This window comes from Ixodes scapularis, unplaced genomic scaffold (genome assembly GCF_016920785.2).
Source record: "Ixodes scapularis isolate PalLabHiFi unplaced genomic scaffold, ASM1692078v2 PGA_scaffold8__174_contigs__length_109621045, whole genome shotgun sequence".
Taxonomy (NCBI): Eukaryota; Metazoa; Arthropoda; class Arachnida; order Ixodida; family Ixodidae; genus Ixodes; species Ixodes scapularis.
Window position 1 is genome coordinate 82006939 of NW_024609883.1, and position 25831 is coordinate 82032769.

Genomic DNA, 25831 nt, shown 5'->3' on the forward strand with positions numbered 1-25831 from the left:
CAGTAAGCCCTAATCAATGCTGTATTCTACACATCTTCAAGAGTGAAAGTAGTTGCTTTATCTAACTTAAAATATTTTACATTGCAAATATTGTGTATCTATAATAGATTGCGTTTTGGTGTCGGTAGTTGTGGGTCAAGGAATTTAAAATAGTCGGGGAATTTGAAAAAAAAACTATTTGGTAGACACTTTGTAGCGATACGTGACCACACGCCCGTAGAACGCTCCTCCTGATCGAAACGGGCTCGGGTAGAAACTGAACCCAGAATCCTCGGGTCCAGCAGTGCGAGCTTCTGTTCCACATGCTCGAAGCTGTGGTTCGTTAATGCGCTCGGCAACCGATCCTCCGCATGCGCAACTGCCTCAGCGTTTCAACAATACCAAAACAAGTGAAATTAGAGTCACAAAATCAAAGGAGAGCCGTCAGCTTTATTGACTATCGACTGTAAAAAAAAACGCCGATTCACCCCCACCCCCCCTCGCCTCCCTTCCCCTCCCCCGTCAAAAATACTGTTCCCCGCGGCAGACGGCGTGCAGCATTGGTCGAATAGAAGAGACGATTGTGACTATTTACAGTTAAATCCAAAAACCAACTAAACAACTAGCAAAAGCCCCCCAACAAAAACAATGTGGACAGGCAGTGCAGGCGGGAAAACTACTTATTCCTGGCGTGGAATTTCTTGGCGGTGTCGTTTGCGTGGTCCCTCAGCAGCTGGCAGGGCTCGAACTCCGGCCCGTATGCCTGGGCAAACTTGTCCAGCCATTGGACCAGCCGGTCTGCTCCGTAGGTGTCGACGTAGTGGAAAGGGCCGCCCAAGAACGGCGGAAATCCCAAACCAAACACGGCGCCAATGTCCCCCTCGACCTGCAGTTGAAATGAGTGATGGCCGTCCATGAGCTCTCGGGTGACGTCGCTCTCTGTACTCATTTTCACTTCGAGAACCGCGGTAAAAGAGATTGGCACCTCGCTAAGAATTTACCCGCTTATGCAGTAAACCGAGATACTTGTGAGCATTTATTAGTAATGTGAAATATTCTTATTATTCCTATTTTTCGGAGTGTTGGATTGTTGCGGATTAGCCCCGTGGAGCATGCTTGCTACCGAGCACTGGTGCACTGCAGAGAAGCAACATCCGCAAAAGCGAGCTCAGCGAGTGTTGCTTTCCCGTAGCAAACCGGTGCTCGGTAAGAAGTGCAAAGGCTAACCTGTCGCAATCAACACTTTCAAAAGTATGAATATGGCACTCGCGTGCTCAGGAGAGAAATACACTTTCAAAGTGGGATGATGCTTTTAAAAGGAGCGGAAACATTGCACCAAATTTTTAAGATTAGTGTGGTTATGATGCAAGGGTCTTTGTTCGGCAGAGATGTCCCAACAGCCTGCATACATCATTCCCAATTTGTTTTTGTTTTTTTTTTGCGATTTTTTTCTTTTTTTTAATTTGAATTTGAAAAAAGGATTTTTACACATAGCGAGATTTATAAATCCCCTAGATCAGGTATAGCTGGGCATCTTAATGTTTAATTTATATATCAAATTCGTTGTTTACTTGCTGTCCCAATGTTGGCATTGGACTTTCTGAGGCCACTCCATAAATGTAGGCATATTAAAATTAGTCTAGAAATGAACAAGTGGAGGCTTGGGAACATCCTTCACGAGCTTGGCCGGGTACGCTAGAAACACTAAATTTCTGGACCGATGGGACGATGGTAGAGGCGTGCACTTACGGGGTTGGCCAGGACGCCTTCCTGTAGGCAGAGAATGGCCTCGTTCACAAAGCGGCCCGCTAGCCGCATCTGCAGCTCCTCCACAGTGTTCCTGCGAGACAGTGTGCTGCTTCAGCCTCGGCACGACCTCAGGAATGTCGCGTCTCAAAGGTGCGACGCAAGCGCGACAGCGGGATGGGCGTTCTCAAACTCTCCCTTACACTAGCACACCCCAGCAACAAACTGGAAAATATATAAAGGTAGCCTTTACATAAAGCAATCTGTTGCGCTTGCTTGTAACGTAACATTACGAGCATGATGCCATCCTTTTAAAGCGGCGCTTCTCCTAGAGCACAGGCCGTCAAACTTGCCCACTCGGAACCGAGAGGTAGCTCGGCTACGCAAATTCACCGGTAAAGCGCATGCCTAATTTGAGCTCCATTTCAACGTATCCGAGCCGTGCGTTGATGCGCAACAGTGAGTGAAACATTCTCTCGTACATTTTCCGTTGTTAATCTGCAAGCTCCTCAACCGCCAAAAAAGGGGAAAGCGCCTTGCGAAGCTTATAGCCGATTCACACGACGGACCGAATCGCGATTTTCGTCCGCAGACCGTGTATCACGTGACTGGCACATCAGCGATTCCTGCGATCCGCTCCTCGTCCGCGGACGCGCAGACTGATGAAGTCGAGCACCTTTTTCACTCGCGGATTTTTGGCGGGAGATTGACTTGAGAAGCGTTTAGTCTGGCAACGGTACATTGTTTTCTTGTTGTTGTTTTTTCTGGACGATTAAAACAAAAAGGGTGCATCGTTGTGTTTTGTGCGTTCGCTGGTTCATTTTGTTGCACGGTTCTCGGTCCCACGCGTGAAAGAAACTCCAGAAACTTTGTCCGGCTGACGAGACGCAGGTTCCGGTACTCCTCCGGGTCCGCGTCAAGAAGCTCCTGTCAAAACTCATCTAGCACGCCGCGATAATTCTTGCACGTCCAATCAGGATTTCACCGAGCAAGACCTATTTTGTGGCAGTGGTGTACTTGAGTGTTGAGCGCCGAGTGCGTGAATGCATCTCCAAACGCCCCTCCGCAAGCCCAGAACTTCGTCGCTTCTATGCAGAACCCTTCTCAAGCAGGACCATGCCTGTGTTTACTGTCATAGTTTGGGTTAGTAAAGCTAGTGGCGCTTCGTGCGAAGCCTATCGCGGTGTTTTGTCTCTATCTGTAGTATGTAACAGCGGCGTACGATTCTTTACTGCGGTAGGAAATGTCTATTTCTCTTTTGGACAACGTGCAACGGTGCAATGTTGGAGTTTTGCGGCACTGTGGGGTGGCGAACAGATTCGGTCCGTCCTTGCTGCTGTCTGCTCGATATCTCCCTCGTGTGGATGCGCTTGGGAGACGGATGAACCGCAGACATGTCGTCACGTAATCAATCCGTCCGCGGATCAGTTTGTCATGTGAATCGGCCTTTACTTGGCATAAAGAGCAACACAAGCGTACGACGCTCTTCATCAGATAGTTTAACGCATACCATGTATACACTCGATAGTCGTTCCTAGAATGAATGAAACGAAACTTCTGCTAATCGGGCTGATAAACCTGGCCATCTCCCAGAGCTTTCCCTACTCTCGAGCTCATCTCCCTCGGTGTGCACAGGCAGTCCAGCTCCTCCTCGCCTATTCCTCTAGTCACATGACCAGCGATGGAAGTGCTGTGCCATTTGCAGCAAATTGCACCACAAACAAAGGTCTGCTACATCTTGTGCCAAAATGCCAATTTTGCTAAGAGTTGTGCCACACCTGTGCCGAGATGGCTTAAAGCGGAAAAATTAATGTTTTATTATTGTTTGACTCTAATATTCGGAAAAGTAGAAGGAAAAAAAAATTTTACAAATATGAATTCCACAGTGCCTCTACTCACCGTATAGTAGTTTGTTTCGTTTTAGGTCAGAGCACGGTTGAAGGCTCGAACACGTACAACCACAACCACACATACTAAAAGTGCGAGTGATGGGACATTCCCTGCACTCTAGTATTGGTTTAACCAATGAATAAAACATACCAAGATGACGAATGCCACAATGTCGCGCTTTGATACTGTGCATCCACCGGCCAGAGCCGCTGACGTTAGGTATCAACTGCTCTGGCCGGTTGATGTGCTGGCTGGCTGATTGCCGACATCACCTAAATTTCCAGACAATGTCGTCGATGTTGGGAACTAATTGTCCCAAGAAAACCCTGCAAAATAGTAGGATTGCCAATTGTGGCTATGGTCATAAAACAGAACCAGGGTCTTGTATTCCTGATAAGATCGCTCGATTATCGTGTCTGCCACGTGCCTTAGTTCCGTGGCTGTATTCCGCTCGCGTCAACCTCCACCGCATCTCACCAGCATGCCCGAGTCTAGCTTCACCGCTTTGCACCAGAGTGCTAAGAGCAGCGACTGACCCGGGGGAACGCGTGGCTTAGCACGATACGCTCACAAATTATGCTCAGGATTATTACGGGTCAAACTTGTTTGTCCTAATTGTGAGTTAATCTCGAATTTAGAAGAAAAAAAAACGGAGAGCAAGAGAGAAAAGAAAACAAGGGTTTATATTTTAATAAATACAGTAGTCCTGGTAGTTCCCGTGCAGCCGTCGATCGAAAGAGCAGCACACTTTGACATAACTCTGGTTCCTACGCCCCTCACTCCTATCCCACCCGTAAACCAATCGGTGTCAAGCCTCGCGGCCGCACTTTTTTCTGGGCTTCACGAAATGCAGAACACCTAGCCAAAGAATGTTTCACACCGAAGTTAAAGGTGTGTCCATTGCGTGAGAAGTAAAAATATTGACACCTGTTGTAGGGGGTGCATTAACTATGTGAGTAAATACAATAGTTGTGCATCATTGGATTACTCAAATGTTATTGCACAAACTGAAAAAAAAAAAAAAAAAAGTTCAAAAAGGGGTGGCGACGGTCGGGGAAATTCGTAAGTTTGGGGAACCACTTGAAGGTAATACTCTGAGGAACCCAATATAAAATCCACATGCCGGAGCATTGTCAAACTGGGTTTTGTTTATAAGTGGGTTCTGTTTATAAGTGCCAAACCATCAAAGGGCACGGAAAGGGGTTCTTTGATATCGGATAGTCTGAAAATGCCCATCCCAGAGATGCCAGACGTAAACTCCACTCACTCCAACTTCTTTGGCGTCCTGTACTTCTTGAGCAGGTTCTCGGCCTCGGTGTTGGTCGGACGGTCTTTTACCCCGGGGGTGTACAAATAGCAGCCCTTGCCGGACTTGCGGCCTGCAACGAAGTCAAAAGAAAAAGAAATTAGCAGCTACCTTTATCTTCAAAGTTTTGTAATGCACAAAATGCAGTATTTAAAGACCAATCGTTTTAGCCTGTGTAGAAGACATTAAATGGGGGTGTCGAGGATTGAACCTTTATCCATTTAGCGGGGAAACAGGGTGTAGAGGTCACATGACGTCAATCTCCCTAGAAAATTTAGCGGGGAAACCAAACAGGTGCTTAGGTTGCGGGACAATTTTTTCACCACCAAATTCATTGGGAATTGGACAAATTGTGATTGGGGTTCTGTTCAAAAGCATTTATGCATTAAAAGTATTGGTAAAAAAAAATAAAAAAGGCAGGGCAAGACACTGCTTGAAACACTGCTCAAGCTCGAGACACTCAGCACCCCGACGTCCCCGCACTCTCGTCTCCTCCTCTCCCTCAGTTTCTCGCCGTCACAGCATTAGAGGTCGAGCGACGGGGGACGCAAGGTGCCAGCATAGCTCTCGATCGACCCTGGAACTGACCGTGGAATCCAGCAGCCACCAGGTCGTGCAGAATGGCGGGATTGCCGCCCTGGAATCTGGCGCCGAATTCCTTGTTGAGGAACGCGGCGATGTGCGACGCCACGTCGATGCCGACTTCGTCCATGAGCGTCGCGGCACCCACGGGGAAGCCAAACTTCTTGGTCAGGGAGTCTAGTTCCTTGACGGTGGTGCCTTCCTGGCGACGGAAACGGCGACCTCGATTAATTCTCATGCTCTTTCGGAAACAACGACCGTGTTCCCATCACGCGACTTTTATGATTTTTTAAAATTTATTTATAGATACTACATATTCTAACTTGGACATGGTAGAAGTGAAACACACTTCAAATATACAAAAACTGTCCGACAGCCAACGGTGCCTTAAAATGAACAACAATGGGCTCGCAATGGGCAAGCATAAATACAAAAATCAACCGCGTTCAGGCAACAAAGACAGTGTACCAGAAAATGTGCATGTCCGTGGAAGAAAGAAGCCTCGATATCCTACTGACTGTTTTATCATGTTTTCAAAGGTTAACAAAAGCTTCAAGGAGAATTTCAGGCACCGCGCTGTTGCGCATGCACTTTCGGATTTTCGGCATTTACAGTTTGGATTTTTAGGTTTTAGGAAGACACTATTAAGTTTTCGAACTCTTTCCTGTTCTTTAAGTTCATTAAGTTTCCAGTTAGGCTTTCGTTGCTTAGAGAGCAAGCCACAGGAAACACTCGCCCGCAATTATTGATTTGGGAGAAATATACCCAATAAGCTTAACAAATATTACAAAAAAGGACATTTTCATTTTTACAAAGCCGGCGATTTTTAATGATACATTGACATATGTTACGCGTGATCCAACAGCCTTTATATAAAGAGAAAAAAAAAATATCGGCGAGCTTTTCTCCGCATACACTCAATGGCCGGTAAACATTTCTCTGCATCCGCCGGTTTTGCGGCGAGCTTTTCTCCGGGATTCAATAACTTCTGTACCTTGCTTCCGACGTGTTCCCGAAATCCCTGCCTCCCCCAGTTCCTCAATTCTCGCAGACCAGTTAAGTGCCCGCCCAATCGTTAGGCAATGGTGAAGTATTGTCCCTATTCTTCGCAAAATAGGGAAAGACTGATCCGTAATAACGGGCAGCGCTCCTTATTCCTTGCAGAATGGGGAGACCGATTCATACGCTGGCATGAAGAGCTCCCATTCCTTGCAAAACGGGGAAAGACTGACCCATACACTGGCATGAAGAGCTCCCTATTCCTTGCAATAGGGAAAGACTGATCCATAGTAAGAGGGACAGCTTCTTATTCCTCACAAAATGGGGAGACTGATTCATTGTGATGGGAAGAGCTCCCTATTCCTTGCAAAATTAGGAAAACCGATCCATACAATGACAGGAAGGTTGTCCAAAACTTCATTCTTACCCGCTTGTAACGGCGTCAAACAAACGCCTCACATTAGCTCAAAATAAAACACACAATTTTTTTTTCTCCCAGCAAAAAGTGCGCCCCAAAACACGAGGGGACCGACCTGTAGTACCCTGAGGGCCTCGGCCATCATGGCCGACAGGATGCGGGTGGTGTAGAAGCCCGGTGCATCCTTGACGGTGATCACCACCTTGCCCTGCTTCAGGCCCACTTCCACGGCCGTGGCCGCCGTGTCCTGGGACGTCTTGTCCGTCGTGATCACCTCCAGCAGCTGCATCTTGTCCACCGGCGAGAAGTAGTGCATACCCACCACCTGGTACGAGAGGAGGCACATGTCTACTGCGGTGCCTGGAACACATCTCCGACTGCCACATTTTCCGCATCCTCATTTGTGGTCCCTCGGTTCCTGCCTACCATGTCGCACTTGCGTCATCTTGTTGCCTGCAGCAATCTTGGCGGTGGCACTGCAGCAGAAGGGGACACAGCATATGGCTGTCCTGCTCAGAGTCACTCTTCAGCTTCACACAAAGTTTACGGAAACTTCGGCAGCTATGAGTTAGAACACTGACGACGGCGGCAGTAGAGGTTCGCTTACTACTTTTCGACGGAACTTCTATGACACACAAGTTAGGATGTCGACATACGTCCGACAGCCTGGCACGCCGGTTCGTGTGGCGTACTTTGTTGCCACTTTTGAACCACTTTGGATGTGTGGGTGGAATAGGACGCTGGACGTACCGGTCAAGGGTGCGTTCCACGTACCGTGACGTGGGATGAAGCGTGATCCTCTTCGAACAGCTGCAGTTCTGTCAAGCTACCTTTACAACACATGCACGCAAGAACTCTATAAAATCTCGTGTAAGGACCTCAATGAATAAACGTCGGTTCAGCTAGAATAGAACAAACATGCTCAACCTAACAGATGAGTTTGCTACATGTGGATTTGGCTGTGGTCCTACACGAGTTCCTTGAACAGAAGACGCCGCTCAACGCCTTAACTGCTGTGTACGTTCACGCGTTGCAGACATGGCTCCCAGAGTCCACTTGTAAGAGCATGAAGGTGGGCAAGATAGCAGTAATAAAGTCAAAAGTTAAGTCTTTGCAAGGACAGGCAACAGGATCACAAGGAGACTACGTCCTTGCTGTTTGCATTTCTATCACCTGTCCCTTTTTTCTGTCGATGATTCAGGCCTTGAAATGTTCAACTATACTCCACTACCAATGCTACAAGCCAATGGGGCCAATCGAGCTTCTCGGAAAGCACTAGATCATGGCACTTGTCGTGTTTCTATGTGTGTGTCTGACACCATCTGATCCAAGCAAGTGCGAAGGATGCGTCGTGACATGGCATTTCTAGTATGTGCATTTGTGTTTATGTTGCCACTAGCTTTCGGTACTGCTTTTAAAATGAAATGAAGTAGACTATTGTAATTCTGCCCTGTCTCACTTTGAGGAGGGGGCCACTGACCTTCTCGGGCCTTTTGCTCGCCTCGGCGATCTTGGCAATGGGGAGGGCAGACGTGTTGGACGCAAAGACGCAGTGCGGTGGAATGTGCTGCTCCACCTCCTTGAGCACGGCGTGCTTGATGCCGATGTCTTCGAAGACGGCCTCAATGACGATGTCCGCCTGGCTGAAGCGGTCATACTTCAGCGTCGGCTCCAAGGCAGACATGAAGCGGTCTTTCTCGATCCTGCATAATGCAGAGTCTGACTTGACGACCCGACACAGCTCCCGCTAAAAGGCTCTGTCGTGCCCGAGTCACAAAATCTCAGTGCTGAAACTGTTTCAAACGGTTTCAAAAGATCTCAATTCGCGACACAAATTTATGGTGCAAGCTTATGTAGGCGAGTTCATGATGCAGTGCAAGGTGATGATGCAAGATTTGAAAGATTAAATGCGAGGGTTTTATGTAAACCAGACCAGTGAAGGACATCTGGCACACCCAATCTGGCAAACTGTGGTGGTGAATCTGTGCTTCCTTGTCACTCTTATCGCCATCTCAGTTTGCCCTGCGCAGTTTCAGCCAAGCGTCCTTGTTTGTCCTTCTCTTTTTTGTGCTGTTGTTGCCGCTATTACAATCTCATCCTGTCAGCGACAATAGCGAACGCTGACCAATTCTTGCAATCATGGAGGTCCGGACTCACGCTGACAAGCGCTTCTTCTTGACTGCGTCGCTCAGTCCCTTCTGGATTTGCTGCTCCCCGCGACCAAGACCTTTCTGGTTCGTGTCCTTGAGAAGGACATTGTAGCCCTTGTCCACTGAGACGTGGGCAATGCCAGCACCCATCAGGCCAGCCCCAAGGACTCCCACTGTCCTGTGGGCCAGAGAAAAGAAAACTTGTGAACCGAACTCTTCTATACCAAGATGTCAACCGAACGGAACTGCCTTCCCGCGTCTTTAGTGTCAATACCATCGATTAGTTCATTTAGAACTGCCATAACCAATCATATTTGTAAATGCAAACCTTGAATGTTTCAAGCTTCCAGTGAATTTTTTTTTGTAATAATGTTGCATGGATTTTGTATCTTTTTTTCCCCCTTCCCTTAGTAATGCTTCTGGACAACGAGGCTACTGAAATAAATAAATAAATAAATAAATAAATAAATAAAAAGTAATGTGAAGCAAGAGAGACTGTGGTCCAGGATGTATACTTACTGGCACGAAAAATATTTTAGACGGGTTGAACTCTATTTGCATCACTGCGTGGCTTCATTTGTGTTTGACCAAGCTTGTGCATTCGATCAAACTTTTCTTTATAAGTTTTTCGAAAAAAAAAAATGCATGTGGTTATTTATTTTTTGCAATAATTAAAGCTTCCCTTTTAAAAATTAAAATCTGAGTTTTAGAGAAAAAATACCTGGATGTGCCAATTGGCGTAATATGTCAAAAACTCAATTTGAATTTTTCGCAACTTTGGCCGTTCTTTACAAGCTGACGATTTCACTCAAACAGCTCACGTTTTTTTATGCAGCAGGAACTTTTGCAACCTATTTTTAGAAGGAAAGAGCTCATGTTTTGCTCTTATGGTTATTTTTTTTTTTTCCAAAATTTCGGACTTGTTATCCAGAGGAATGTTGCCTTCCATTAGAATTGCTGTAGAAAACTAACAGCAAACTAACAGCTCAGAGCTATGATTATTGTTTTACCCTTTTGTTTATATTCTTTGTACCTGAAAGCTAAATTGAGCTTTTACAGCCCCATTTGTGGACCTCGTGTTGGAGTAATCATTCACAGTTGGGGCATTTGCAAACAATCTCGGCAAAAAAAAGTGTAGAGGCAATATAGAAAGCTGCAAATAGTGCATAATGTCATTTAAATTAGTATTGTTTGAAACGCTTCAAAGGAGTGTCGCAAACATGTGCCCTCTGCGCCGTTTACACAGAACCTAATAGACCCTGCAATGAGAATGATTTTCCTTTTTACTGATCCTTTTCCCACACACATACCCCCATCATTGAATGGTTAACAAATTTTGCTCAGCTAAGCCCCCGTGTTTTATGGAATGGAGCTGAGAAACTTGGAGGCACATTGACCTAGATATGCAATCTGGCTGTTTCTTTTTCCAGTTTAAGGGGGGACATGAGCCCAAGTTTCAAAATTTTTCGAAAAAATTAATTTTTCAATTTTGAGGTTTTCAGTTTTAGAAACTAATTATACACCCTTACACTAAATTTCATACCCATGCAGCAAATAGTTACGTTGATATAAATTATTTTCAACACATTGTGAGGCACCAACAAAGTAAAGGAGTTCAATGTTTGAATGCATTTTTCTCAGTTCCACTTTTTGCTGCAAATTTCATACGAAGGAATCTTTTGTTTGAGGATAAAATTATTCTGATACCACAATCAAGATATTTCTGAACTGAAATTTACTGGGGAATCGGGCTATCTACTTTATTTTGTTTTAAGTTGAAGTCCTCATTGAGAAAAAGCTATGTTTTCAAAAATTGACATAGGACAGTAATGCATCTCATATTTCGAGGTAATTACTCTTCCTGAAATATTTACATTTGAGTTATAAAAACTAGATAGCCCGAAGTCCCACATCCCCCATTTTATACTCAAGCAGTTAAACTTATGCCTAATAGCTTCATTTACATATCACAGATTTCGTAATGAAGAGTGACACGTCTTCTTATGCAGGTATGTAAAGTTGTCCTAGAGAGCTGAAAGTTTGTATAGTACCCCTTCATCTGAAGTTAAATCTCCCGTGCAAATTTCATTCCGATCACTTGAGTAGTTCGGAAGTTCAACCTCTAGCCAGTGTCCCCCCTTAACCCTTTGGGGCTCTCTGTCGGGTATCTTCCAATAAATATTCTCGTTCTGGACAAGTGTTGAAGCTCCCCCAACAGGCCCATTTATCCTTTGTGGTCGGGCACCTCCCGACAATTTCAACTTGCGCCATCTCTTATCGAGTATGTAAACTATGCATACTTAGTTTTTTGTCCCTCCAACAGGTGTCGTAAAAAAATGTGACATGTTTTCGATTATTTGTTTGCTAGATGCGTGGACGGGCATTTTGTGCATGCTTTTGGGTGTTCAAGATGACAGCCTTTACTCCGTCTGCAAAAGGCAAAGACACGAAAATGTTTTCTACTGTAAAACCTGGCTTGGACCCCGGCATTTGCTTTGAAGAGTGTCATACGCTGTGCAAATACCGCTAGTGTAGTTCAAAAATTCAAATGAAAATATTCAGGACAATGCAGAGTTATTTTAAACTGAACATATTAATCATACTGAAGATTTTTTTTTTTTCTTTCTCTTTGCCGGATTATTTGCGAAAGCTACAGTGAAGCAATTATGCCGAAGCACCAGGTTCACAGATAGGGTAGTAAAAGTGCCCTATTTAGCTGTCTGTTACTGAAATTATACAGGTAAAACAATACTTATAGTCCATCATCAGCAACTATGTGGGCCCACTGCGATAGAAGTTGAAAAATAATAAAAAATTACTTTTTCAAAAACCTACTTCAGAAATCTTTTATACTTAACCATTTTTAGAAGCTTGCTTACCGACATTATTAAATTATCACAAGGTAGCTCTCACCTATGTAGCTAAGCACCAATATGTGTTTCACGGTATAGGTCCTTGCAGGTGGGAGAGTAATTTTTTCTTGAAATCTAAATTTAAGCAACATATTGTTTTTGGATTAAAGCAAATTCAACTTAGGCAACTAATGTGAATGTTATTTTTTTCTATACACCAACTTATGAAATAAAATAAAAAAAAGAAGCTTTTTGTTTGTTTTTTTCAGGGTTACCAGGTTGCTTTTTCACAGCAAAAATAAGCTAAGCATCGCTGAGCGCCGATTTTCTGCCCAAATGTAGTGTTAGAGGACCAACCCAGATGCAAAGTTCCAGGACGAACCGTTACCTTGTTCGAAAGTTTTACGATTTTCTGGAGATTTAAGTGGGAAAATGGTGGCCGACGGAGACCTTGAATACATACAGCTGAATGGTGCCAGTTACTGAGAGTGAATAAATTTTCCCATTGAAATTTTCAGAAAATTACTTATAACTTTTAAACAAGTACCTAATGGTTCAATCTGAAATTTTGCATCTGGTTTTGGGCTGCTAATACTACATTTGGACAGAGAAATAGTGTTTGCTGATGCATGGTTTATTTTTGCAATGAAAAAAAACCTGTATATATGCTAAAGTTGAGGCTAGGGCGAGTTGGTACATACTTCGGAATTAAAAACAGCACGGAAAGACGAGGACCAGACAAAGAAGTGACACGGACGTAGCGCTGACTTACAACTGAGTTTATTGAACGCAAATCGCAATATATATTTGCGGTGTCACGAACAAAAAAGAAGAAAGAATTCAGCCCATGTTATGCACCACCAATAAACATCAAAGACAGCAAAGACAGCACCAGCAAAGCAGGTGCTGGATTTCCCTCCCATGTGTTAACAACAGTCGCCGAGTGTTTGCTGAAAGATATCAAGAGCAGCCCTATGACAAGTGAAGAAGAGGCCTACAACAGAAAGGGAAGGGAAAAAAGAAAGTTTGTGGTCATCCCCTACATACACGGCCTGTCCCACAACCTAAAACGCATTGCTGGCAGATGTGACGTCGACGTTTTATTCTCTGCCCCGGACAAGTTGTCCAGGTTGTGCAGAGCTGTTAACCCTTCTTCGAGGGCAGCCACGGTTTGCAGTACGAGGCATCGAGATCGCTTCGTCTTGTATTCTGAGGGGGTTGTTTATTCTCTCCCTCCGACGTGTGGCAGGCGCTACGTTGGCCAGACGGGCCGCTGTCTCAATGACAGGTTAAAAGAGCACGCTTACAGTGTCTCCACAACCGCGTCCGGTCATCTGGGCATTCATTGCCGCGACTGTGGTTGCCTACCCGACTTCAAACGGTGTGAGGTTGTTAAGCGTCATAGGGACCAGCTTACTCGGGAAATTCTAGAGGCTGTAGAGATAGCGAGGTTGGGTGCAGCATGTGTAAGCAGTCCTTCTGTGGCCCTATCAGGCAAAGAGATGAATTTTCTGGTTCTCTGACTTGCTCGTGTTTTAGCACGTACTCTTTACGGCTGTGTCATGGTGCATTTTTTTTTTTTTTTTTTTTATACATATGTATATATATATATGTTTTTTATCATTGTTTAATGTTTATTGGTGGTGCATCCCATGGGCTGAATTCTTTCTTCTTTTTTGTTCATGACACCGCAAATATATATTGCGATTTGCGTTCAATAAACTCAGTTGTAAGTCAGCGCTACGTCCGTGTCACTTTTTGGTCTGGTCCTCGTCTTTCCGCGCTGTTTTTAATTCCTGTATATATGGCTTGCTCATGCAAGCTCATACTCAAAGCTCAATCCGATGAGCACAAATGCCGCACGACAACAGCTTGCATGCTAACCCACTGCATGAATATTTGATCACCGTTTATTTCATTTTTGTTTACTTCCCGTTGCTACCCAATAGGGGCTCACGACAGAGATAACGGCCAAAGTAGGAATTGAGCTATCACACAAATTTTTTTTATAAAAATCAAAAGACCTGACAGATCTGATTGAATTTGAACGTAGCCGCCCCGGTACTACCATAGGTATGGCAACAGTTTTCCATGTGCACCGTTAGGCTGCACAGATTCTCAAGGTGGCTTCGTTCGCACCCGGCAGAAGTGTGCTGCTCAGAACACGTCTCCGACTAGGTCCGTCTACTGCGTCCCCATTCGTGGTCCCTCGATTTCCGCCCGACGACGTCACACAAGTGTCCTAGCATACTCGTCTGCCGCGATCCTGGTGGTGGCGCAGCAGCGTGGGAGGATGCAGCAGACGACCGTCCACCGTACCCACCTGCGCCGGCAGCTTAAGTTCGCTCGACCGTCAGATAGGCGGAAGCTTCGGCATTGGGGCGTCAGGACGCCACAATGACGGCAACACTTGTGTTCGCTTTTCTCTTTTTGCTGAACCAACAGCCGGGGACGCGACATCCAACGACAGGACGTCATCTGTCGACGCATTGGGACCGCTTTTGATGCGCGGGCGGGATAAAACAGCGAATGCACCGGTTGGAGAAACGTCCTAGGCACAATGGCAGGAACGGGTTCCTCACTTGACTTTGTTCTTGGGCTCTCCAAACCGATTCTTCTTGCACGTGACTTGTCCAAAGTACAGCCCGATGAGGGCCTTGCTCTGAGGAGTCATCACGAGCTCTCCGAAACCTTCGTGCTCGGCCTTGTAGCCGGCCTGGGGGCCCTTCTCGATGCCGGTCCTCACAACCTGGGCAGACGGTCGAGTACTACTGTAAAGGCAGACTCACACACTTCCGCCTGGTTACGACAGAGTTCTTGTGATCTCTCGCGACGAGATGGCACACTGGCAATCTGGCACTGTCTATGAAGAGACCCTGGAAACACATCACTAGAGCAAGGGTGTCCAAACACCGGCCCGCGGATGGCCGCGGTCTTTCCAGGGTGATGCCCGACCCGCAACCTGCTGCTAAAATAACAAAAATAGACGAGAAAAAAAAATAAAAAAGAAGGGCGCAGCGATGAGCATTAAAAACGCAAACAAAAATATTATTAAAAAAAATTTATATAACTACATAAAAAAATATGTTGTTTTATTTATTGCACAGTTTTATCACCAGCATTGGTATTTGTAGTCCGTTGTTTCATGTCTGTGTAACTATGTTATAATTCCTTTGCTTTCTGACGTATATCGTGCTTAGACTCCTGTGTCACAATTATTGCATATTGTCATAATCAAAACTACCATTCCTAATACCTAATAGCTTTCTGCCCTCTGTGAATATCCCAAAATTTCTATGCAAATTGATTTAGGCTTGGTGAGTTTTGGAGGGCACAATTATTTTTTAATGTCTCAATTAACAACATACTGAATTTAAAAATAAATTATATGTATTCATCCACTTTATCAACTCGAATTATTGTTACATACCTTAAATTTTTACATGTAAATATACCTACTTAGGTTTATTTGTTTCGTAATCCAACTTTTTATTGAAATATTTATTATCCGGACCTTAAACTGCGACATATGCCAAATCCGGCCCCTTAGCCGAAGCTTTTGCAGTATTTGCGAGGTCAAATGTATGTAATATCTCCGGGCTGTTCTCGAGGCCTATTGGGGCGATGGTGTTCCCAGTTCAACAGGCCCTGAGAAGAGGTGACACAATAGTGCCTCCCGTTTCCTCCAACCCGTGCGCATTTTCTGCGGCTAGTACAAAAACGCGCCTAGAATTCTCGTTTTAAAACGCGGTCCCCACCCCTGTGCCGTCAACTTGTTCCTTATCGACCACCCCGTGCATTTTTGCACTCTGTAAAAATAACAAACTTGTCAACTATGCCCCATTCACGGCACTGCAGCAGCCTCAATTTGGCCAGATTTCTTGCTTTATAACTTCAAAGACATGAAAATAAGGCAGGGTGTTACAGCAGATTGTGTTAGTATATATTATTAAGCTTAAATTGGAGGACTTTAAAAAGAAATTTAAGATGGTCTTTTTTTTGTAGCGTTAGCTACACTGGCCGAGGTTGAGCAGTTTCGCGTGGCCCTCATAATTAGCTGTGCTCATTATGCGGAGCGCGCCGCGCGCTTTGCATAATGAGCAAGGCTCATTATGAGAGCTACGCGAAGCTGCCGCCACACGCTCTGCCGCCGCCGCGCCTGCCTTGCTGGTCTGGGCATTCCAAAAGAGTGACGTCATAGCCGCGGCAGACGCACTCGCGCCGCCGCATGCCCAGCTGTGCGCCTCCGTTGCACAGTAGCCAAGTCTGATGCTGCACCGGAGCCGCTTGATAGCGCCTCTCATTTTGTGGGCGTAAGCTCACGCTACAAATTTTATTTAATTGATTTTCAAAATGGTTTGTATTGAGTAGAACAGCCCCATTTGAGTGTTTCTCGTAAATTTGTTCCTCTAACCAGGACAAGAAATTGTAGCTAAAAAATTAAAAAAATACAGGGCGACAGGCTGACAAAGTTTAAAAAACCTAGCATTTATAGATGTAATGAAAAAATATTGAAGTGTTTTTGCACAATGTGCCATGTTTGAGATTTTTTTTTGCAAACAAATGACGACGATTCTCCGTGGCAAATACTTTGGGTCAATCATCCCCAAACCCAACTTACCAGTAAATATTTCTAGACTCATAAACACGTTAGTAGTTTTGGGGGACGTGCCTGAAATGCCAACTTTGTACAATCTGCAGAAAGCACTTCAAACAGAGACCGCTTCTTAATTTTTTTCCGACAATATTTTTCTTCTTTGCAAAAACAAAAGCTGGTTTTAAAAAATGGTTGTTGGACATGGTCGTCCAAACTTATCGGAAAACACCCAGCAGCTATTCTTTTACCTTCCAAAACATTTTTTTTCAAAATAACATGCAAACAGGCCTCACGCGACGTAGAAGAGGCATGTACACTGTGCAACACTGTGAGTGCAACCGCGACATGGGCACTTTTGCACATTTTTCTCCGAAAGGGCACCAAAGATTACAGATTAGATTAGTGCCCCAATTAATGCATTCCACCACACATAGTGTCGACGAAAGTCTTAGGATTCCAAGAGAAAAACAAAGAAAATTGGTGATTGCTTGTTTGCACTGAAAGAGTCGTACTATGTACCTTTCAACCCAAAATTCCCAAAGTTTACCTCGAGGATCTTGAGGGGTGCTGGGTATAGTCCCTGGGTCATTTTCATGACCTGTCCTTTTGCCTTCTCGAACACATAGTTCCTGGCATATTCGTACGAGAGTGCCTTGTTCATCAGCCCTGCAAAAAATGCCACGACCCGTCACAATCCGGCAATCGAGCGGCAAGGGTGAAATTAAAAGGAAGAAAGTAAGTACTTGAGGCCACTCACGCTCCATCAGTGGCCTTGTTCGATTTGGTGTGAGGGTGTTCGATGCAAGGCCCTTAGCAGCTTCGACTGCAACTTCTTCGAGGTATTCGATCATCCGGTCTTCCATTGGTTTCAGTCCTGGGCCTGCATAGCCAAGTTTTATTTCGAGGTGCATTAAGTACAGTTTTCAGCCAGCCTTTCATTTTTTCTTCATATGGTGTACGAGTCTGGGTGCATAACAATGCCATAATTCACCGTAATATATAAGTCCCCTACCAGGTGTCCAATCGAGGACTAACGAAAGTCAGATGTAGAAAATAGAGTAAAATCTAGTTAAGGGGATGCTAACACGAATTTTGAGATTGTCTTTGCATGGCACAATCTCAATCTGTGCTCCTTAAACATCCCAGAAAACCCAAAATTACAAGTATGTGCTCACTTTTCACCCAATAAAAACACCACCAAATGCCACTTTTCTGAAATAGATCTCAGGACAAAGGGGTGCGTCGCAATGTTTGGTCATGTTTTTCATTAAAAAAAATAGACCATGCATGATTGCAATTGTGCGTCTTCTAGAATGTTTAGAGCATGTGGGCAGAGTTTGCGACCTACAAAAAGCTTTCACCAAATCTGCTCTTGTGCTTTTTTAAAATTTAATGCTATACTTTCGGTTCCTTGTGACAACTAACATAAAAAAAGACAGGCTATGACCCCCCCCCCTCCACAATCTACATAAATTTGACCAACCAACCAACCAAGACCAAGGCAAGTCCACAGACTCACCAAGCAGTTCCACGGTCTGATCCACAAGACCCATCTTCTTGGCTTGATCGGCGCGAATATTCCGTCCAGTCAGCATCATGTCGAGCGCAGTCGGAAGTTGGATCTGTGCAACAATAAGCGAACTCAGCACTTGGTACAGGCGCAAAGCGGAACGCCCGCTGTGACATGCCTACATCCTGTATCCTCCTGTGCTTAGCGTCCTATGCCACCCACTGACCAAAGATTCCCCGAAGAGACGTCAAATAGGATAACTGACGATCTTCAAAAAAAACCAGCTCAGATCATTGTGACCCCAATACATCGGGTATTCAAAGCTACAGTACAACAAACTGACATGTGCAAGCATGATACTATGCTGCCCGCAACGAGAATTCGAGAGGCCTTATCCCGCCCATGTAACAAAAGTGCCAGTAGGCTCGCAGAAATCCAAATTCGGAAACTGCGAACAATCTTTTTTCTCCGGGCCAATATTTTGCGATTTTGGAGAAGTGTGGTTTTCGAGAACATTTCAGGGACACAACATTCCATGAATCAGGGTGGTACGGTATGTATCTATTACCATAAGGACACATATTCGCAGGATTTATTTTTTGCAGTATTAAAACAAGACGCAAAAATTACGTCCTCGCAAAAATTAAATCGATTTACAGTATTTCATACTTCTGGTTAATTCAGACAAGTTTCAAAATTTTGGCTCCCCTGCCATGTTTTCAACGTACGGTATTTGTAAGCTGCTCCTCACAGCCCCATTGAACGAGCTTCCTACCAAGCACAGTTGCACAGCAGATATACAACACCCGCGGAGCTCAATTCTGCAGGTGTTGCTTCCCCGTAGTGCAGCAGTGCTCGGCAAGTTCACAATAAACAGCCTTTTTTTTCCAAAAACAAACCAACCTAATTTTTTTTTGGGGTGTTAGATGCTGTTTAAGCAGTCCACAATAGACAACATTTTGGGGGGATGAATAAGCTTATCTCAGAACATTTCACCAATGTTTCATGTGTGGCATACCTTCTTATGGTTACGAGGCCTGTGAAAAGAAAATCATTAAATATCTGCTCAGTATGTGTAGCTATCCATACAGCAAATCATAATTTTATCTCGCATCACATTTAGCTTAACTTCCGATAGTTGAAACGAGATTTGTGGCTTCCTGGAGTCTGAATTAACGAGTCTACTGTAGTCCCTGAAGTAGCCACTAGTTGTGTCACAGAAGCAGTCCTGAGAACCACGTCCAAAGGAGCACCGACAATCGACGCGACGCACGATCCCGGCATCGCCGGGCGTACGACGGCCAGAGACGTGTTTCGTGCACCACACTTTTGACGGTGAACAAATGGCGGAACTCACGAGCTTGGGAAGGCGCTGGGTTCCGCCGGCACCGGGGAGTATGCCGAGCATGACCTCCGGGAGACCGAGGACGGTCTTGCGCTCCTTGACGGCTATCCTGTAGTGACAGGCCATGGCCACCTGAAAGGCAGTCGCACGCTGTCAGGTGTTTGTCGCATCACCGTCGTCGCGGTCCTACCGTGCCAGTTTGCGATACCTTTTTGTCGTTTAAGGAAGGACACCACCCGAAAGAGAAATCGTTTGAACCTTTGGCTTAATACAAATTAAACTTACAGTATATTCTGGCAGTTGCGAGCCAAAATGCAGTGCGAAGTTTCATCTGCGTACATGAATTGTGAAATTATAATTGTATTTTTATCAGGAACACACTGACATTGTTTGGGAAAACTATCGTTAGAAAACTAATGTAATACCCTACGTTTTTCTTCACTAGATGTGCAGCAGAATGCCTGGAGAGTGCAACTATGAAAACAAAATTTCCAAAAAGTAATTTAGTTTATGCTAACATTGAGCTGAAAAATCAAATAAGTTTTTTGCCTTTTATGTCAAATTTTTAACATTTTTTTCTTGTAAAAGACATTCACAATGTAAAAAAAAAACAATTCAACAGTTAATTTGCCTTTAAATCAGAGTTAGAAAAAACGAGTGACCCTTTCTTTTGTCCTGTTACCAAACAAGTTTTCCTAAAGTGAAATTTATGCAATAAGTGGAACGGAGAAAAACACATTAAAAGTGCTCCGACCTCTACATTTCCTTTAGCATCGGTGGACTGAAAATAATTTATAAAAAAAATGACTATTCACTATAAACAAATGAAACTTTCTGGGAACACTCTAGATGTTGGTGGATGCAAATAAAACATTTTTAAAAGTCAACATTTTTTACACATATTTTTTTTTCTGGGTAGTGTCCCCCTTAATGCGCAACAGTGCAAAGACCTAAAGCATGGCCTCCCCAGACTGCGTTAATAGGAGCCCCAAGGGACCCCAGAACACCCTCATGGGATCCGCGAGATCTTGTATTTCCTCGACCATCTCTGTCCGTTGAAGTCAAGTGTTTGTCCGGCTTAAGCGCCATTTCAGCAGATTTGAGCCACTTGTTGGTGCAGAACTATAAGCCAACCACCCCCTAGCATGCATACTATTATTATTTACAAGGGCAGTGGTATCCTGTACTGCTTTATTGCACCAATGCCGAAACCAAAAGGAGTTCCTCCGCTGCCATTCATAACAGATAAAGGTTTCTCGATGTCAAGAAGTTTCACAGACACTGATCTAAAGACAAGCGACAGTGCTGATAAATGTTTGTTTCGGTCGCGTAAACCGTAATGCCTTGGACAAATGTAGGAGCATCATACTGCTGCGAGAACCTTAACCTCCGGTTCCGCAGCCCTGGATGACTCCCTTCCGCAAAACGTTGCGTCTTTGCTGTCGCACACCGCGGCTGGGATTGGGCCGCCGTGAAACTTGGGCAACGCTCCCGAAATGGGCCGCTTGGTCCTTTCTCAGTAGAGAAAAGACCTGTGTGCTTTACGACATTCAGGCACAAAAGCATGCACAGTTCTAGCCACCGCTAACTAGTAGTTCGCTTCTAGTCGAAAGTTTTGTGCACAACGAACATCTATGTCACGACCATAAACAACTCGACAAACAAAAACAAAGAGCATCGGACAGGACTTTGTTTTGGTCCACACAAAGCAGTACCTAAAGCTAAGTTACGTAAGAAAGCTCAGGAAACTGTGGAAACAGAAAAAAGACACGAGCGAGTGCTTGTCCGCGTCCCCTTTTTTCGTGTCCATCTTTGTTTGCGCTTGTTTCCGGACGTCATGCACCAACTAGCCCAACAACAAGTCTTGTTAAGCTTCAAGAAGAGAGCCATTTCTCGTGTCCATCTCTGTTTGCACTTACGTGTTTCCCGACATTGTGCACCAACAAGAACAACAACAAGTCTTGTTGAACCCGTAAAAGAGCCACATACATAGGAACAACTTGTTTGTGTGACCAACCTCCCACACAGAGAGACCGCTAGACGTCCAAACTGAAAGAGAGACCGGTAGACGTACCTCAAGACCTCCACCTAGGCAGGACCCCATAATGGCCGCCACGATGGGCTTGGGGCTATCCGCCAGCTTCTGCACCATCTTCTGTCCCTCGTGCGAGAGTTCGGATGCGTGGGAAACGGACGTCACCTTGTCCAGCATTCTGGTGGACGACGCGCGGTAGAGATGCAGCAAGTTAGGGCCGAGCAACCAATTTCCTTTTTCTCAATCACCCGTGATCAACGGCTTCCTCGTGCCGCCACAATTTGAATTTGCCGCTTGGGAACGCTGAAGCTTCTAAAGCTCTTCAGCTATCTTGTGAATAGTTGAAGAGCCATAGTTTCAGTTTTGATTTAAATTTTGCACTTTCTTACAAGCTGAAGATCTATCGGAAATAAATTTTTTTCATGACAGCGTCACTTGTCGAACGCGGTGTTTCACTGGCGGTTGGGGCTGCCACAAAAACGGCTTCACTCGCGCAATTTAACTGCCTCTGCTGCTTGTTCTTTTGGATGGCAGCAGCGGTGAGGACTGTGGATGATGTTGGATCATTTGATTTGAACTCCAGCACCAAGGTTTTATGTCCAAGGCCTTGAATGTGCACCACTGCAAGCAACAGCTTCTCTGAATGGCACTGCTGTTACAGAAGCTATGGCTTGCCGATGTTCACCCCCCAAAAAAAGACAATATTAGATAGAGCGGTCTAACTTGCAGAAGGGATAGTGATGAGTATGAAGGCATGCTTGGTATATTTCAGATTTTTAAAATTCATATTATAATCTCATACAGCCACAAACGTTCCAAATTTTAATTTTTGCATAAATTCCAATTTCGACAAATCAATATAAAAAAAATCTCTTTCAGACATCATTGCAATTGTTTGTTCTTTCTTCTAAAGAGCAGCTTATTGGCTACATTTTGATGTATTCTAATGTTGTATCATGATTAGATATTAAAATAAAAAAAGGTTTTCTTCATCTCCCGAAAATCACCCCTTTTTTCCCCATGGCATGAAAAGAGTTAAAAAGTACAGAAATGAATGTTACATCCTTTGCTGCATTCTTCACTCAGTCCTCAATTTCTCCTCCCCACCCCCCCCTCAAAAAAAAAAAAAAAAAAACTAATAAGAGAAAGACAAGGCAAACTCACACTCTGTATACATCACACCTTAAAGTTTTGTTCTGAGCCTTATTGAGTCGAAGCCCAGGAAAATATGTTCCATAGTCCCTCTAATAAACTTTTTGGGGGAATCATGCAATCCTCAATATTTCTAGTAGTCACTGCCACTGCTCAGAGGGTACAGTCGTCATGGCAGCGATTGAGACAGCAATTAATCCATTAGGTCAGTATTTCAACACGCAGCAACCCCTACTACCAACTCACGTAATGTCCGCTCCGGCGATGAAGCAACCAGGCTTTGAAGAAATAAGCACTGCACTTGTGACGCTATGGTTGTTTTCAAAGTCCTTCAGGACAGCATCCATGTCCTCCATCACTTCGGCATTCAGTGAATTCACCTGTGAAGACGCATGCTATAATTTAGATTCCTGAAACAGACACTGAAGACATATCCAAAAATTTTGTAGAAAGACATCTTGTTTTTAGAAGTTTGACATGCAGCCTAATTGTTCCCAAATATTCCGGCATACACTTCTTCCCAATGCAAGAAAACCAGCAAAAACCACCAAAAGTGACCTTCACCTTCGGCAAAAGCAGCCGTGCGAGACAACCATCTCCCACAAGAGAATGGATTTGGAACAAAATTAATGGGGAGGGATGTAAATGAGACTAGGCTAGGTGGCGAAAGCTACCACAAGATACGAAGGATATAGCTTATTCATCCATCCATCCATCCTACATGTCTCTCTCTTTCCTCCCAATGTCATGTGCAGCAAGATTGGATGATGAACTCTTTAATCGATTTGTGAGACACAGAATGGTATGTTTTCACTAGAACTTTATTGGTGCTGCCAGAAATACCTGTACAACACAAATCAACTACAAAACTGAAATTTAGGAAAAGTTTACTTACGCATCCCTTAAAAGGAGCAGAGCAACAATATTTGTCCTTTCAGAAAATACCGCTTAGAATTAGTGGTTGACATTCATAATCTACTAAACATGCAATAGATATTTTTTTTCTCCAAGCAATGGTAATTGCAGATGAAATTAGAGAGAAACGAGCAGAGTTTACGAACTCGCAACCAGAACAAGCAGTCACGTGATCCGGTGCTGAAAGTAAGCTGCCAATGTTCATTGTAGCCATGCACTGGGGTTGGCAGAGCACAGGACACGTGCCGAGTAGCAGACATTGTTAGGGGTCTACGATTACCATCATTGCAGCGAGTGAACGCTAGTTACTATCCAATGCTCGTCGAGGCATTGATTGTACCGAGCCCAAATGGAGGGCTCACACAGTGTTCATGTCTGATTCATGAGCAGGATTCTTGCCGCCATGTCCCTGTGTCTACACTGCGATCCCCATGAATATGTCATTAAGTTTTGTGAACGAGAGACTGAATGAAAAAGCCTGCTTTTATATAAAAGATTACACCGCAACAAACCTCTCTGGTATGTGGTGCTGCATGCGAGTATACTTGGGTCGCACTATTGCCAGTGAGCTTATAGAAAGTGAGACAGTGCAACCGAATATTGTTCCAACCCCTTTAACAGATGACATTCAAGACCTTACCCTTGAGTCCGGCGAGTTGATGCGAACCACCGCCACACCATCCTTGACAGTGTACGTTATATGCTTTAAACCTTCGAGAGAGAAGTGAAAGAGCGAGTCATCCTAACAAACCAGCTTCAAAGCGTCAAGAAAGTATCACAGCAACACCATACTCGAGAATTTCACTTACTGTTCATGGTGGTTAGTGAAAAATCCCTAACCGGCGTCGTCCCTAGAATGCATACAGAAAAATGTCAGTGGGGCAAATCGCTCTTGGGTATACCAGGAATGAACTGGCAACTAATTTTTGCTTGTGCCAAAGCTTACTAGCTTCAGAAAAGTAAGTAAAGCTATGCGGAGCGCAAGTTTGTCTGCTTCCTGCACAGGGGTTGTGGTGATGTCAGAACGTCGGGCTCTTATTGGCTCTGATTGAAGGATAGTGGATAGACCTCAAAGCAAGCTTGCCTGAGGTTTACCCTCTATCTTTCAATCAGAGCCAATCGGAGCTCGGCATTCTGACGTCACGACAGCCCCTGGAAACTAAGCAGATGAACTTGCTTTCTGCACAGCATCGTGTTTTTTGGCACCATTGCAAAAAGGCTTCCGGGTTTTGGCAGGCATATGCAAAACATTTTTTTTTCTCTTTTTTTTTTTTTTTGGGGGGGGGGGAAAGGGGGGAGGACAAGACATCAAATAGGTGGCTCCCGTTTCCTTTAATAATTACTTCATTTAGTAATAATAATAATAGTCTGCTTGCAAAGTAATGTTAAACCGGGTGGCTAGCAAGACTAGAACAGAAAGGAGAAAGCCCGTACGCTCCTGCACCTGTTAGCCAACCAGCCAGGGGAGGAGAGAACAAAATAACCTAACAAAAACTGCCCTACAGAAAGCACGTTGGACACTGGGTACGAACACACTACATAGAGCCTCAATTTTCGCCGTGTTTGCTGCGCCACACTTAGCAGATGGTAAAGTATTCACCAACAAACGCGATAAATACAGAAATATTTGAGTATCTATTATAAAAATAGGAGCTAGAGGTAATAAAGGGAACAGATCTTCAGGTAAAACTTGGGTCACGGCGAGATAGCCCCTGCACCAGGAATGGTTCACCGACTGCAGAAATAAACATGACAACCGTTCGCGTTCATAACATGCGAGAACGCTCGTTCTACAAAATTTTTACACTGCAATTAACGAAACATAAGGTTCAAGGTTATCGAGATATGGTTACATCTTCCATGAGTTCCCCACTCCAGCGGCCTACAGCTAGGAGACTCCCTACATGACCTCGACATTTAACGCTTTCAAAGTTTCGGGGGCACATCGGGATTCTCATAATATCAGTAGAAGCGTTAAGTAAGATATGAGGAAGCGCTCAAACTCACCCAAGGCCGATAACCGATGAGGAAAATTACGGAAAACTCCCAGCACCCGACAAGCCATGATTACTTCCTCGCCGACGTTTCTCAGGCAATCGCGGATCAAACGGAGCGAAGGCCGGCAAACGTGTGCTAAAACCCGATGCAATGCATGTTCACGCCGTTACACTTTTCCTGATTTGAAGGCAACAGGCCTAAATAGTTTGTACTTAAAAGTACATAGGTAAATTATTTTAAAATTTAGTTATTGTTGAAACAGTTTGAGCATTGTCGTTACGTCTGGTAAGGTTTGGGTTGGGCTCGGCCTTCCGTTTTTGGGTCACCTATCGCATCCTCCTTTCAATTACTTCGGCC

The 25831-nt window shown here is 44.5% G+C and overlaps 1 protein-coding gene across 1 annotated transcript; it reads right to left on the reverse strand.

Annotated features, from left to right (window-relative positions):
- Nucleotides 1-409: 409 nt before the first annotated feature.
- On the reverse strand, nt 410-25831 carry LOC120848689 (trifunctional enzyme subunit alpha, mitochondrial). The gene is made up of 17 exons (XM_040220704.2): nt 25484-25831; nt 24286-24327; nt 24117-24187; nt 22808-22941; nt 21449-21587; nt 19387-19506; nt 18039-18141; nt 17277-17399; nt 17067-17185; nt 14505-14671; nt 9078-9248; nt 8401-8623; nt 7036-7245; nt 5510-5705; nt 4883-4994; nt 1729-1819; nt 410-865 (listed from the first exon to the last, which is right to left on the reverse strand). Exons 1-17 carry the CDS (start codon nt 25539-25541, stop codon nt 656-658), a joined length of 2289 nt encoding a protein of 762 aa, XP_040076638.1. The 5' UTR covers nt 25542-25831; the 3' UTR covers nt 410-655.

Bases quoted from the DNA above. Each gene is read 5' to 3' on its own strand.
- LOC120848689 (XM_040220704.2), bottom strand. From the start codon at position 25,541: ATGGCTTGTCGGGTGCTGGGAGTTTTCCGTAATTTTCCTCATCGGTTA. The intron at 21,588-22,807 runs GTGAGTTGGTAG...GTCGTCCACCAG, and splicing joins ATCGCCGGAGCGGACATTAC to AATGCTGGACAAGGTGACGT. The intron at 14,672-17,066 runs GTAAACTTTGGG...CCGTCTGCCCAG, and splicing joins CACCCCTCAAGATCCTCGAG to GTTGTGAGGACCGGCATCGA.